This window comes from Erinaceus europaeus, chromosome 8, assembly GCF_950295315.1.
Source record: "Erinaceus europaeus chromosome 8, mEriEur2.1, whole genome shotgun sequence".
Classification (NCBI taxonomy): domain Eukaryota; kingdom Metazoa; phylum Chordata; class Mammalia; order Eulipotyphla; family Erinaceidae; genus Erinaceus; species Erinaceus europaeus.
Genome location: NC_080169.1, coordinates 80,707,920 through 80,722,518, shown reverse-complemented (window position 1 = coordinate 80,722,518; position 14,599 = coordinate 80,707,920). Strand labels below are relative to the sequence as shown.

The 14,599-nt window shown below is 36.1% G+C and overlaps 1 protein-coding gene across 8 annotated transcripts in view; it reads left to right on the top strand.

The window, feature by feature from the left end:
• Window positions 1-14,599, top strand: part of DOCK4 (dedicator of cytokinesis 4) — a 541,157-nt gene that overhangs the window by 371,974 nt on the left and 154,584 nt on the right. For all 8 annotated transcript variants that reach the window (XM_060196434.1, XM_060196436.1, XM_060196435.1 and 5 more), the window contains exons 17-22: window positions 165-321; window positions 6,754-6,851; window positions 6,961-7,044; window positions 7,223-7,323; window positions 9,642-9,723; window positions 12,603-12,773. In XM_060196434.1, coding sequence (XP_060052417.1) covers window positions 165-321; window positions 6,754-6,851; window positions 6,961-7,044; window positions 7,223-7,323; window positions 9,642-9,723; window positions 12,603-12,773 — 693 coding nt within the window. The remainder of the gene's footprint in view (window positions 1-164; window positions 322-6,753; window positions 6,852-6,960; window positions 7,045-7,222; window positions 7,324-9,641; window positions 9,724-12,602; window positions 12,774-14,599) is intronic.

Sequence of the window (14,599 nt, the reverse complement as noted above, 5' to 3'; positions counted from 1 at the left end):
TTTAGTTGCATTTTACTTAAAAGTGAAAACTATTTGGAATAGTATTTGGAACACTGTTTGGCATTTTTCCCATTTCATAAACACTATAAGTGGAAACTATGCTTTACAGTTTTCTAGAGGTCTTATTCCCCACCCTTTTGTTTGTTTGTTAATATTTCTAACAGTGTGAAGAAAACACAAATCTTCTGGATACTACCCGCTACCTCAAACTTCCTTTTTCCAAGGGTATTCTCCTTGGAAATAATACTCAAGCCATGAAGGCCACAAAGGAGTCTTTTTGGATAACATCTTTTCTCTGTTCCACAAAACTCACACAAAATGGTAATGTATAATACTTTTTCACTTGGAAAGCCTGTAATTCAGTACTCATTTGAATTTTGGTAGGCATGTTCAGTAAACAACAATGTTCTATTTAAGAAGTTTGCCCCCTCTTATCCCACAATTGAATCATTATTAAATCACTAATAAAAAAGAAAAAAAAAGTATGTAGGAGCAATGGCTACTGGAAATTGTGAAGTCATGTAGATACCAAGTCTTAGCAATAACCTTGTTGAGGGGAGAAACAAACAAAACAAAACAAAAAAACATTACTGCAGAAAGTTTAAAAACAACAGCAGTAGAAGACCAACATTCAGTGTGCCTTGAGGGCAAAGAACCAAAGATAGGAGATTAGAGTACCTAAAAGTTACTATACTCCCAAGAAGTGAGCGAAAAAGACATTTCAGTGTTATGATTCAAACCCAAAGGTTTTAAAGATGTATAGAAGTGGGAATTTTAAAAGATGTGTGGAAGTGGGAAATATAATGGAAATTGTATTGAAGATTAAAATCTAAAATATTAATAATTATCTACATATATTATAACATTTGATACCATCAACAGTAACATAAAATTAGACATAAATTTGTTACTTAATTTCTAGTGAGGAATGTTGATTTCTACACCAACTTTGTCACTTTATACTTTGATAATGGCAAACAAGTTTTATCTGTCTACTACCATACGTTGCATATATTTAAAACAGAAATTACATTAACATCCTTTCAGTACTGATGTGACAATTAGATTAAAGATGAAAAGAACATTAGATTAGATGAAAGAACATGTTTGAAATAAAAAAAAAATGCACCAGAGCATTGTTGGTCCTCCTGTTTGTGATTCCCAATAAATGAAAAGTTATACACAACTGTGAATCAAGGATCTATTAAACTCATATAACCTAAAGACTTGAGAAACACTGCAGAATTGGAACAAATACACAACTCTGTGAGTAAACTGTCAGAAAATATTTGTAAAAAAAGAAGCAGGTGGAGGGTAGATAGCATAATGGTTATGCAAACAGACTCTCTCATGCCTAAGGCTCCAAAGTCTCAGGTTCAAGTCCCTACACTACCATAAGCCAGAGCTAAACAGTGCTCTGGTTAAAAAAAAGAAAGAAGAAGAACACTGCTCATTTAATTTCTCTTTTTAAATAGCTCCACAGACAGTGCTTATTGCAAGCTTAGAATAAAGCCCAGGTTATGTTTAATTAGATGGATATTGCATTGGTATTCGAGCATTACTTTTTATGTCTGTGATTTTAGCAAGTTATAGTAATAAAACAGGCTCTTCTTTTTGGTAAATTGTTGAAAACATCATCTGTTATGAAGGAAGTAAATTAAACTTTTTAAATTAATGACAACATGTTTCTTATAAGCATTCTTATAAGAATGCCATGTTAATATGTCAGATTCATTATGTTGAGGGGAATCGTTTCATAATAAGGTACTGTATCTCATAAAATGCTCCTTTGCCTAAGCATCTGTTGTTAGCTCTTTCTTGTGGGTCATAAAATAGCATTTGTAGTAAGAGGTATATTTGTATATATTCTTTTAGAATTTCTCATTAGAAATGGAGGAAAGTGGATCACTATGATGATGACTACTTTTAAGATACTTCTCAGTATTTCATGTCATACTACAATATGTACATAAGACTTTTGCAAATGATTCTCTCACATTTATATTAGTTTGCATTTCTCTCATTCTGAAAGTACTTTTAGATAAACATTTTTAGAGACTCATAGCATAATTTGCTTTTAGTAAGTTTGACTAGAGTTAGCTATTACCAAGTTATGTCAAATTCTACAAACTTTATCATCATCCAGTGGTTCATGATTTTACTTAAGTAAAACTACCATTGACATAATCCTATAATAACTATAGAGCATTTACCAAACCATGGATGTTTTTATGTCTACCCCATGGAGATTGTGAAGATAATAAACCATCCTGTCATTGACTCTTTTAGAGAGAATTTTCAATCATACTGCTTAGATTTGACCTGTTACACAGTTTAAATTTACAATTAACTGGTGTCTCGAGTAGAATATTTTTGAATTATATTAACAATATATTTGTTGCTATAATAATAAATACAAATGGATTGATGAAGCAGTAGAAAATTGTAGCTTTCAGTTCTAGAGGTCAAAAACTGCAGTAAAAATCAAGCTGTCAGTAGGGCTGTATTTCTTCTGAAAACTTTCAAGGAGAACCCCTTTTCTTACTTTTCCTAGGTTCAAGAGGGGTCACCTGTATTTTGTTTAGGTCATGGCACTTTCTTCCACCTTCAAAGTCGATCTCTTAGCATCTTCAGCTCTATCTTACTCTGATGATCTTCCATCATCCTTTTAGAAACTTGTAATTATATTGGTACTGTTAGATAATCAAGGAAATTATTCCTATTTCAAAATTTCCAACTTAATAACACTTATAAAATCTCTTGCCATGCTAGGTAAAATAATAATAATAATAGGCTCTAAGAATTAGGGCATGAATGTCTTAGGGGACTATTATATGACCAGCCATACAAGTAAATCTTCTCTGCCATCAAAACATATGCCCAGTATCCTTAGTTTGTTCTATTCTAGGGGTTAGGATAGTAACAAACCAAACATCAAATAGAGATAAATCATGAAAAATCAGAAACAGTTATTTTGGAAAAGCAGAGAACATTTCCATATCCTCATATACCATGAGGATAAATAAATGATTCATGAAATCACTATATTAAACATTTCATTATGTGAAAGGCAATGCTTGGCTCATTTTTGGAGATTGATAAGTACTTAATTATCATTTTGACTTTGATTAACCTTGTCAGTGTAAGACAGCTCAAAATGAGCAGGAAATGAAATGTTTCAAGGAGAAAGGAAGTTAGTTGATCTTTCTGAAATCTACATGCTACACACACTTCTCTGTATAGAAGTAATCCCATTCCAAATTGGAGTTAAATTACTTTGTATTCATTTTGCTCAACTTGGAAAAAACACAGATCTCATTTCCATTACAATTGTGCATTTAGTAAATGATGTGGTCTCTAGGAACAATTTCCTAGAGCAGATTTGCATTTCAGTGTCCCTAAAGTGCATCTGTCTGTATATCTCTGTATTCCAACATTGCTCATGGATAGTTTTCCAAGACCAGAGCATTCTGGTAGATAATCTGCGATTGCTAGATCAACTAGATATTTTAAGCTTCTTGAGAATAGGGGTCAGGGAATAAATAAATCATTTACTTTGTTTTCTTAGTTTTCTTGTATTTTTTAAGGGAACAGATTTTTAAAAGAAGAAAAACAAAATCAATATTTTGTTTTAAAGTTGTATAGTTATTGAGTTCCCCAGACCCCCTTTTCTGCCACATAGGAGGTGGATCAGTTAGGCTCTTATTGAGGTTTGATAGAGAGAGAGAGAGAGAGAGAGAGAGAGAGAGAGAGAAGGAGAGAGAGATGAGAGAGGGCGGGGGGGTGGGAAGAGGACAAGTGAAAGAACTCACCTGGATAGTGAACTATTTTCCCATGTATACAACCCAGGTTTGAGCCAGGTGCTGTAGTATTTAAGGAAGCTTTAATGCTATGGTCACATTTCACTCTTTCTGCCTCAAAGAAAAATAGGGACCACCTATATAATTGTTTAGGTGTTGATAGGCTATAATGTACATTGAATAAATGCTTATTGAGTGAAAAGCATGACATTATTTATACCTTTAATAATATATCACAACTCCTAGTCACCAACAGTCACTTCCTCTTTCAGCAGTTTCCAATCCCCATGTTAGACAGTTTTCTGAACACTCCTGCCGTGACCTCACTCTCAAGGGCAGGGAGAGAGGGGAGGGGCTGGGACAAACTGGATGCCACTTTCTCTCTTCTCCTTTTGGTGACTAGTGATACTGGATATAATGTACAGAGAACACTTTTGACTTATGCTCAAGAAAGACAAGGGAAGAAAAAATATATATATATTCAGATAAAGGGATTCTCAGAGAGGGCCAGGTAGTGGCACACAGGGTTAAGTGTACATAGTATGAAGTGCAAGGACCCACCCAAAAATTTGGTTCGAGCCCCCACTCCCACCTGAAAGGGAGTAGCTTCACAAGTGGTGAAGCAGGTCTGCAGGTGTCTGTCTTTCTCTCTGCCTCTCTTCCTTCCCTTCCCCTCTCAGTTTCTCTCTGTTCTATCTAATTAAAGAAAAAAAAAGAAAGAAAAAATGGCCACCAGGAACAGTGGATTTGTAGTGCAGGAAAGGCCCAGCAATAATCCTAGAGGCAAAAAAAGGAGGGGTATCTCTAAGCTTCAGTGACACCCCCAAACAATTTGTCATTTATAAAAAGGAAGAAATATTAAAATCAGGGCCCTGAATTTCCAAAAAAAAAAAAAAAAAAAAAAAAAACTGGGATGCAAGGTGATCAAGGACTCCGGGAACTGGAGTTCAATGCAGGATCAGACAGTGAACTGGACTTGTTGTCATCATGATGTAGGGAACTTCATGGCCTGCCAGGCCTGTCAAGAAAACTTTAATTATGGATGGAACTGGTTGCTAGGTAGAACTGTGTACTAGAGGCCGGACATAATAAGGCAGTTCTCCCCAGTAACTCAAATGTTACTGGGAGAAACTGAGAGATTATTAAATATTTATCAACCTCCCTTTTGGTACTTGGACACTAGTGTTGTGGGATTTTTAGACAGAGAGATGGAACACACTGAGGCAATTAAGCAGGAAGCAGCATTTATCTAATCCTGACATTATTGACTGAGATGGTTACACCCAAAAAAGAAAAAAAAAAAAAACCCGAGCCCTGAGTACAATGGGTCTTCTCCTTTTATACAGTTCACAACTTTCCCCTAGAAACTCATAGCAACAAGTTTAACAGGTTAGTAACTTTTTCTGTATAAAGAGAGTAGAATTTGTTTTGATTATCACTGAACTTTTTGGCAGAAGTAACAGATTCTGAGGCCACTGACCAGTGCCACTTTGATTACAGCAGTAGAAAGTCCAGTTTATGCTGAGGGGAGTGAGATTGCCAGCAGTTGCATTTTTCATCTTCAACTAAGAAGTTAACCCTAACTTCTCTGCTTCATTAGCTCAGGTGGTTTTGATTTGCTTTTTCTGTTAGAGTATGCAGTCTAGTAGAAGCATAAACAACTATTGTAGTGAGAGAAGTGCTATTGAGGGGTGGAAGCAGATAGGAGAGACAATTAGTGCTGCCTGAAGGTTTCAAAAAAGACTTGTTGGATGAAGCAATATGTAATAGACAGCTGGAGTATAAATAGAAATTTCTAAGTCAAGAGCATTGGGAGGGCAGGTAAATCAGAATACTCTATAATAAATGCCATTATAGTGAGCTCTCACATCATAATCTGGAGAATCCTGCAGTTTGGGTCACTAGGGGAGGATAGTGCTACGTTCCAAGGTTTTTAGCATGATCTTGGATCCAGTGAATAACATCAGTGGTGAGAGAAGTTTCTAGAGATAGACACACATGGTTATATCCCATGATTGGACTACACTGGGTGTGACCTCAAGCAGATCTCCATTACAGTATTTATTGAGCAAAGTATACATTAGATAAAAGAGGAATGAGGAACATCAAAGGTATTTTTAACTTACATATATAAGGGTAGTTAATGTCAGGCTACATATATAAGGTTGGATAATGTCTGACATTCTGAGGCATTGTTCTAAATGTTATCCATGCACAAGCTTTCTGGTGTCATCTGAAATATTGTGTCTACTCTTAGTCCCACCTTTGCACTTTCCAGATTCTGAGAGGGCTCCTGGTTTTCATCAGCAGTATTGGAATTCAGACTTGTCTGTGGGGGTCTGTTAACCCAGGTTATTCATTAGCTCCTGACCTCTACCAGACACCCTTATATCAGAGACTGGACGCTATAACAAAGGGGGCAAAAAAAGCTACTACATGTATCATGGCTCTTAAAATTGAACAAAGGAAATAGAATGTCAGAAAAAAGCATTAATTGGGGAGTTGGGCGGTAGCACAGCGGGTTAAGCACACCTGGTGTGAAGCGCAAAGACCAGCATAAGGATCCTGGTTCAAGCCTCTGGCTCCCCACCTGCAGGGGAGTCGCTTCACAGGCAGTGAAGCAGGTCTGCAGGTGTCTATCTTTCTCTCCCCCTCTCTGTCTTCCCCTCTTCTCTCCATTTCTCTCTGCCCTATCTAACAACAATGACATCAATAACAATAATAACTACAGCAATAAAAACAAGGGCAACAAAAGGGAATAAATAAATAAATATATTTTTTAAAAAGCATTAATGCAAGCATGCTCCAATGAGTTACATATGTTATGAAATCAGAGGGTCACCAACAGAGTAGGGAGTATGTTAAAGAATTCACCTTTCATCAATGGAACCCCTTGGTATGTGTAAGGATGCTCTTTCATAACGCAATTAATCTTCCCTTTTTATTTGGAAAGGTGATATGCTTGATCTTTTGAAATGGAGGACCCACCCAGACAAGATTACAGGCTGCCTCTCTAAACTTAAAGAAATTGATGGCTCAGAAATTGTAAAGGTATATGCTATTTTGCTTTTTCTTTTAAAAGTCCATGGGGTAAAGACCCTGTGAAAGGGAAGAACAGATTATGTTGTATTAATGCATTTGTTTTTTCTTCACCTAATAGTTTCTGCAAGACACACTGGATACCTTATTTGGAATTTTAGATGAAAATTCCCAAAAATATGGGTCTAAAGTGTTTGATTCCTTGGTGAGTTTAAATTCACTTTAATTATATTTTAACAATTGTGTATCTCAGTCTTGATCTTCTATAAGGCTGTCTCAGAAATATGCAGTTAAATGCATGAGTTTACTTAAAATGAACAACAGCAACAACAACAAAAGACCTCAATTTTCACTTGATTTTATAAAGTTCAATTTTCTTTTAGGTACACATAATAAATTTGCTGCAAGATAGCAAATTCCATCATTTTAAACCTGTAATGGACACTTACATTGAGAGTCATTTTGCTGGGGCACTTGCATACAGGTAAGGTCCTTTATCTTGTAATTGGTTTAAAAGCAGTTTCTTTCAAGTTTTTCTAAGCTGAACCAGCTATAAAGGAAAATTTTAAAGGGAGTATAAGAAGAAATGAAGCACAATAACTGAAGTGTCTCTTGAGACAGTATCTTCTCTCTTCACATGCCTTTATTTAATAGATAGAACTTATTTTCATTAAAACAAGAGGAAGAACATTTTGAATTCTGTTCTTGAGATCTGGCATATAAAGTGTTTTCTCAGCTCTGTTTCACTTGATATCCTTTGATCTAAAATGTCTGATTATCTCAGTTTGGCTGCCAAAAATTCCATTTAATTAACAATCATACTTCCTGATGATTCTAGATGTCTCTAAGAAATAACGGGGAAGAAAATACCTTTTTTTGGTCAGTTTTTATTTGTGATTTAATAATGATTGACAAGATTATGGGATAAGAGGATTAAAATTCCATTCAATTGGTACAACCAGAGTTTCATATCCCATCCCCTCCATTGGAAGGTCACCTGTTTTTGTTTGTTTGTTTGTTTTATTCCTTTGGGAGCATGGACCAAACATCTTTATGAGGTGCAGAAGGTGGGAGGTCAGGATTCTGTAATTATGTCTCCACTGGACATGAGTTTTGACAGGTTGTTTCTATATTGACAGCCTGTTTCTATATTTCCTTAGTAGGGTAGGGCCCTGGGGAGGTGGTGTTCCAGGACACATTGGTGAGGTCATCTGCCCAGAAAAGTCAGGTTGGCATCATAGTAGCATCTGCACTTGGTGGCTGGAAAGCATTAAGATATAAAGCAGAACAAATTGTTTAATAATCAGGAACCTAAAGGTAAGAATAGAGCAGATGAGATTTCGGGTCTACATGTTAGATGATTATTACAAAGCAACAGCTTCTCTCTTTCTATCCTATATAGATTATATTTCCAGTCTTTGATCCTGCATAAATGTAGCCATGAAATATAACCCAATATTCTCTCTTCCTGTTCCAGTATTATTATTATTATGAGCATTCTTTTGCCATAAGCACATCTGTATATATATAGATAGATATAGGTATATATATGAATATGTATATATATATACATTCATTTATTCCCAGAGGTGTGTAGTAATGTGAAGAACATAACAGTTTTTGTGCACTTTTTCTGTCTATGAATATATAAAAGATGGTAAGTACTCATAAAAACAAAATCACCTTAATTTGGGTATTTTTGCTCATGACATTAAAAATTAATGCCTCAAACATTTAAATGAGTAGAATTATTTTTATAAAACTTATCCTTCGTTAGCATGATGTTTTGTAGGTAGTGATATGTAATAGAAGGAATAGTTTTGAAATGTTAATCTAGCTTTTTCACTTGTCCTGACAATTTTGGCCTTCATGTGAAGAGGATCACAGCTTCTTACTGAAGTTATCATTGGTAGCTAGTGAACTAGGGTGTGATTTCTAACGCTCCAGGTTGACCATCAAAGTAGGATAATCAATTCTAACAAGACAAGGCCTGTGTAACTTTCTGGAGCTGTTGGAGGAGGTCAGAAATTCACTGACATATTATCACTAAAATAGTTCCCCCAGAAGCATCTATGTACTAGCACATCTTTATTATTCCCTGATTGAGTGAAAGAGGAACACTTTCTAAAATTGCTGTTTACTAGAAGCCAAGAACAGACCAAAGATAAAGAGAGTAAGATTGTCATCTTGAGTAATGGTGTTTGTTTGTTCAGTTTTGCTTCTTAATAGAAGTAAAATTTGTCTTTTCTGGAAATTATCCTACTGTGACAGACTTTGACAGTAATCCTTGTTTTTCCCAGAGAACTGACTTCATAAACTCAATGGAGGTATGAATTGAAGTAAGAAGTGTTATTTTTCTCTCTACACCCTCTTTTCCTTCTTGCTGAATATTTCATGCAGCTTTTGACATGGTCAATGGGGAAAAAAAAAAATCTCAATTAGAAGTTATCTAAACCTTACTATGACATTCATGCTTCGAAGTGCATACTAGACTAGAGCCCTTTTCTCTTGTATTTTTTTTCAACTCTTTGGAAGCCATATCAAAAACAACAGGGTTAATGGAATTGTGTCCAGATTGAGAAGAATCTTGACGGGAGGTAGTGTTGTTTCTCCCTTCAGTGTCACAAAGAGCTAGTGATAATTGATACACAGGCATTGTAAAATTATTTTATTATAGCAGTTTAACTAGAAAATGTGAGGATGTAAGGAAAAGAAGCTTCATGGCAACAATACGTGATTTATTATCATTTAATTGAGAATTAAACTCGTCCTACCTCCTGCACATTTCTTTCTATATTTTAGAGATCTCATCAAAGTGCTTAAGTGGTATGTGGACAGGATAACAGAAGCAGAAAGGCAAGAGCACATCCAGGAGGTGTTGAAGGTAATAACACATTGTCAATAACAGATAATGTAATCTAACAGAACCGTTGCATGGTGATGCCTAAACTAATTGGTTTCCTTCACACAGACAGTAATTGGTGATGATACATTACTGACATTCCAATTCAGAGATCTTAATCAGTTTACAGCTGCTCCATAGCTGAGGAAATTTGAAAACAGCTTTGCCAGACTCACCCACTAGAACCTAATCAAGATGGAATTCTTACTTCGCTAGGTTCTACAACTCTCGAAGTAAAATTTAGGATTGGCAAGAAGGAGGGATTATGAAAGAATGCTGTTCAAAAGGACAGTTAAGCTTACAGGTCCTGACCTGTATCTCGACCACCATAAGCATCATTTGTCAATTTTGTGAGAGAATAGGGTGATTTAGCTGGATTAGTGAGGAAACCTATGACTTCATTGAGTCTCAGGTTTTAATGCTGCCCACATATTTTTTTCTAGGATTATACTCTATTCAAATTTTTTTTTATCTAATGTCTTTTTCTTCCAGGATCCTATCTGGAACATCAAATTACACATAGTTGGCATTCTTTTTACACATCTCTTAATAATAATGTCTTCCCTTTTTATATTGGCAATTATTTTGTTATTGATTTAATAATGATTTACAAGATTATAAGATAATAAAGGTATAAATCTATACCACTCCCTCCACAGAGTTCTGTGCCTGTACCCTCATCCAGTGTTAACCACCATAGTTCTCCCAAGGACACAGATATGTGTTGAATACACACACACACACACAGACACACAGACACACACACACACACATTTGTTTTAAGTTCGTGTGTTTCAGTTCTCTGTATTCCACTTATGAGTATAATCATCTGATAGTTATCCACAACTTTCTTACTTAACTTCAGTAAGCATAATCCCTACCAGTTCCATACATTATATCTGAAGGGACACAATATAGTACTTTTAACTCCTAATTGAATATTTTAATTGAATATTTTACTTCTTTCCCTTTCTTTCTTTCTCCCTTCATTTTTTTTCTTTCTTTCTTTCTGTATTTTTTCTTCCTTTCTTATAGTTCCAAGACTCAAATGAATGATTATTATCCCATTGCTAAAGGCCTTCCTCACCCCACACATCTTGTTTTATCTAAGTATTCCTCATGGAATTTTTTTCAGATATTTTCAAATTTCAGTCAAGAAAATGAAAACTGCCAAAATCTTTGCACTCTGTGCTTAGCTGTATATGGAGAGACTAATGCCTTACCTCTAAATATATTCAGAAAGAATACAGATTCTTTTTTTTTATTTTTTATTTATAAAAAGGAAACATTGACAAAACCATAGGGTAAGAGGGATATAGCTCCACACAATTCCCACCACCAGAACTCTGTATCCCATCCCCTCCCCTGATAGCTTTCCTATTCTTTAACCCTCTGGGAGTATGGACCCAAGGTCATTGTGGGATACAAAAAGTTGAAGGTCTGGCTTCTGTAATTGCTTCCCTGCTGAACATGGGTGTTGACTGGTCGATCCATACTCCCAGCCTGCTTCTCTCTTTCCCTAGTAGGGTGGGGCTCTGGGGAAGCAGAGCTCCAGGGCACATTGGTGGGGTTGTTTGTCCAGGGAAGTCTGCTTGGCATCATGCTAGCATCTGGAACCTGGTGGTTGACAAGAGAGTTAACATACAAAGTTAAATTGTTGACCAATCATGGACTTAAAGGCTAGAATAGTGCAGATGAAGAGTTGGGGGGGGGGTCTCCATTTTATAGATAGTTAGTAGGCATATTATAGTTATATTCCAAAGGGTCAGTGGCTATACTAGTGGGTTTTTTTGTTTTTGTTTTGTTTTTTTGTGTGTATTTGTTTTGGCCTGAGCCTGAAATCTGATATTCAGGTGGATCCTAATTTTTGTCTGGGGAGGTGATGTCATGGCTGGAAAAAGGACCAGAAGCCTGGATCAGGGAAGACATTAGCTCCCTAATATGGGAAAGGTATATAAATATTGTTGACTGTATATCCCATCAATTTGATGTGATATGGGGCCCATATTCAGCTTAGGAACCTATGTGACCTCTAGATCCCTATAGATCTGAGCTCACATTCTGTGGTCATAAGTAGGGACTTTCCAAGCTACTCCAATATCGACCCATCTTCCTCAGGTGTAGCATAGAGTATGTTGTCCAGCCTCCCTTCAGAAGATAGAACATTCTCTACCATTGTTGATCCAAGTTGAGGGCAAGGTCCTATGGGAGCCCACAAAGGGGTCTATTGTGTTGTTCCTGATAGAAATGACTGGTAACAATGGAGAGAGGGATTTATTCGAGGTCTAGGCCCATCATGTCTGTTTGGAGAATACAAATTCTTAAAAAGGATTCCCCAATCCTTTGGGAAGTTGTCTGATTCCTAGTGTTGAATACCATTCTAATTGATATCAATAGATTAAAGTAGTCAGGTGTATATTTGTAAAGCAAGCTTTTTTAAATTACAGATTTATCATTTGGTCTGATTGAAGGTGAAATTCTGAGTGGAAAATGTACCTACTCACAGAGCAGAGTCATTTTTGAAAATCAGATTGTCATTACATTAATTAAATTCAATAGAAATCTAATGATCTAAAGCATTAAAATGTTCATAACTTTCAAGAATAAGATAAAATTTTAAAATAACCCTCCTTAGACATAAAAGAAAAATAACTTTCCTTGACATGTGAATATTGGGTTTTCAGAAAAGTTACCCTACCATTTTTGCATGGAAAAACAAGTCATGACTTTTTCAACAACCCAATACTATTCAACAATCTCTTAAGACCTTAATGTTTAGATTGGTAATTTTAAAATAACAATGTTATGTCATGATTTTTATGTTTGATATTGTTAAGTAATTTTTTAACTTTTGTTTTAAGGCACAGGAATATATTTTTAAGTATATAGTCCAGTCTCGAAGGCTATTCTCCCTTGCCACTGGTGGACAAAATGAAGATGAATTTCGCTGCTGTATTCAGGAGCTCCTTATGTCAGTCCGTTTCTTTCTCTCTCAAGAGAGCAAAGGGTCAGGAGCATTATCTCAATCGCAGGTAAATTTTTCTATCTCTGATAAATGAAAAAAAAATTAATTTATTTTTATGTAACAGCATGTGTGATTCTTTTCTTCCTGAGCAATCCATAACACTAGTTCCTACTTTGTAGCTTAACTTTTAAATACACTTTTGAAAATCTGTGAGTGGGGGCCAGGATATGGTTTGCATGGTAGAACACACATTTTATCATGCACAAGGACCCAGGTTCAGGCACCCAGCCACTACTTGGGAGCACTGTGCAATGGAGAAGCTTCACAAGTAATGGAGCAGTGGTATGTTATCTTTTCTACTCTCCCTCTGTCTCACACCTTCTATCTTGGAAAGAAAGAAAAAAAAAGTCTCTGGGTGTGATAGAATCATGCAGACATAAACCGCCAGGAAGTCCTGTCTAATAATAATAACAATATTAATAAAAAATATCTCTGATTCTCTTAGTTCCTGCAAAATAGAAATTGAGTTTGGTACTTTCTCAGACTGTCCTTGCTCTTCTAAACAGAAAGGCAATTGATTTTCCTCAGTCTCACTTCCAGTTACCAGAACACTTTCTGATGATTAGACACACTGTCACCTTCAGCCCTGGGGAAGGAATTTCACTGGAGCCAATCTATTGAAGTTCTTTTCCCTCAAGCTGTGCACCACATTTTAATCTGTCAGTCTGAGTCTCATTATATTGGACTCGGCTAACTGCATGTTGTGTTTTATTTAGCTTGACCCTAATTGTCCTGGGACTGGTCTTAAATGACCAGTACTTAGCAGCTATTGCCATGTTCCATTAGCAGAAGTTAACACCACATGTTTTGTCTAATAACAAGATCCATCCCCTTTCCAAACAGGCTGGCCTAGAACATGTGGGGAGAGAGAATTCTGGATCTTTTTCTACACTCTCTTAGTACTTACTCCAGCATACTTTTAATTATACTGACTTGGTTAAAAACTTATCAGAGAATTAACTTCTTTTTTTTTCTTTTTTTTAAGTATTTATTTTATTTATTTATGCCCTTTTGTTGCCCTTGTTGTTTTATTGTTGTAGCTATTATTGTTGTTGTCGTTGTTGGATAGGACAGAGAGAAATGGAGAGAGGGAGGGGAAGACAGAGAGGAGGAGAGAAAGATAGACACCTGCAGACCTGCTTCACCGCCTGTGAAGCGACTCCCCTGCAGGTGGGGAGCCGGGGTTTGAACCGGGATCATTATGCCGGTCCTTGTGCTTTGCGCCACCTGCGCTTAACCCGCTGCGCTACAGCCCGACTCCCCAGAGAATTAACTTCTTTGCTACCCTTGACTGGGGACAGGAAACTAAAATCACTGAGAATTAGGACATAGAGTAGGTTAGAAAGAGAAAACCAGATCTCTGTGAGCGTTATTGTTACTTGATGTTATTTTACACTTGTGAAGTATATAGCAGTAAAATACCAGAAATGTAGCAGTCCTATAAATATATTGCCATACTTTTTCTGACTGGCAGCTATTCTTTTACATACACTCTTCTTTCACGGCAAACTGATCTTCTCTTTGGACCAGTATACTCTTGAGTCTCTTTTAATGTAATTTTTACCTCTGTCATTATAAAATAGTATGTTTAAGGCATTTTCCAGAGACCTCGGTGTGAATATGTCCACTTGCCAAATCCTACTTTCAGCAGTTAATATTGGAGAAGAATAATTCAACAAGCTTACACTTAGACCAAACCTCTTAGAAACCCACCGCTTCTACGAAAGTTGTTGGAAATTTGAGTTTTCACTCGTATGTTTTACTAGTTACTGGAATAAAACTAATCTAACAATATTTGGGGGGAAAATTATACTCTAGAGAGTAATGTAATCA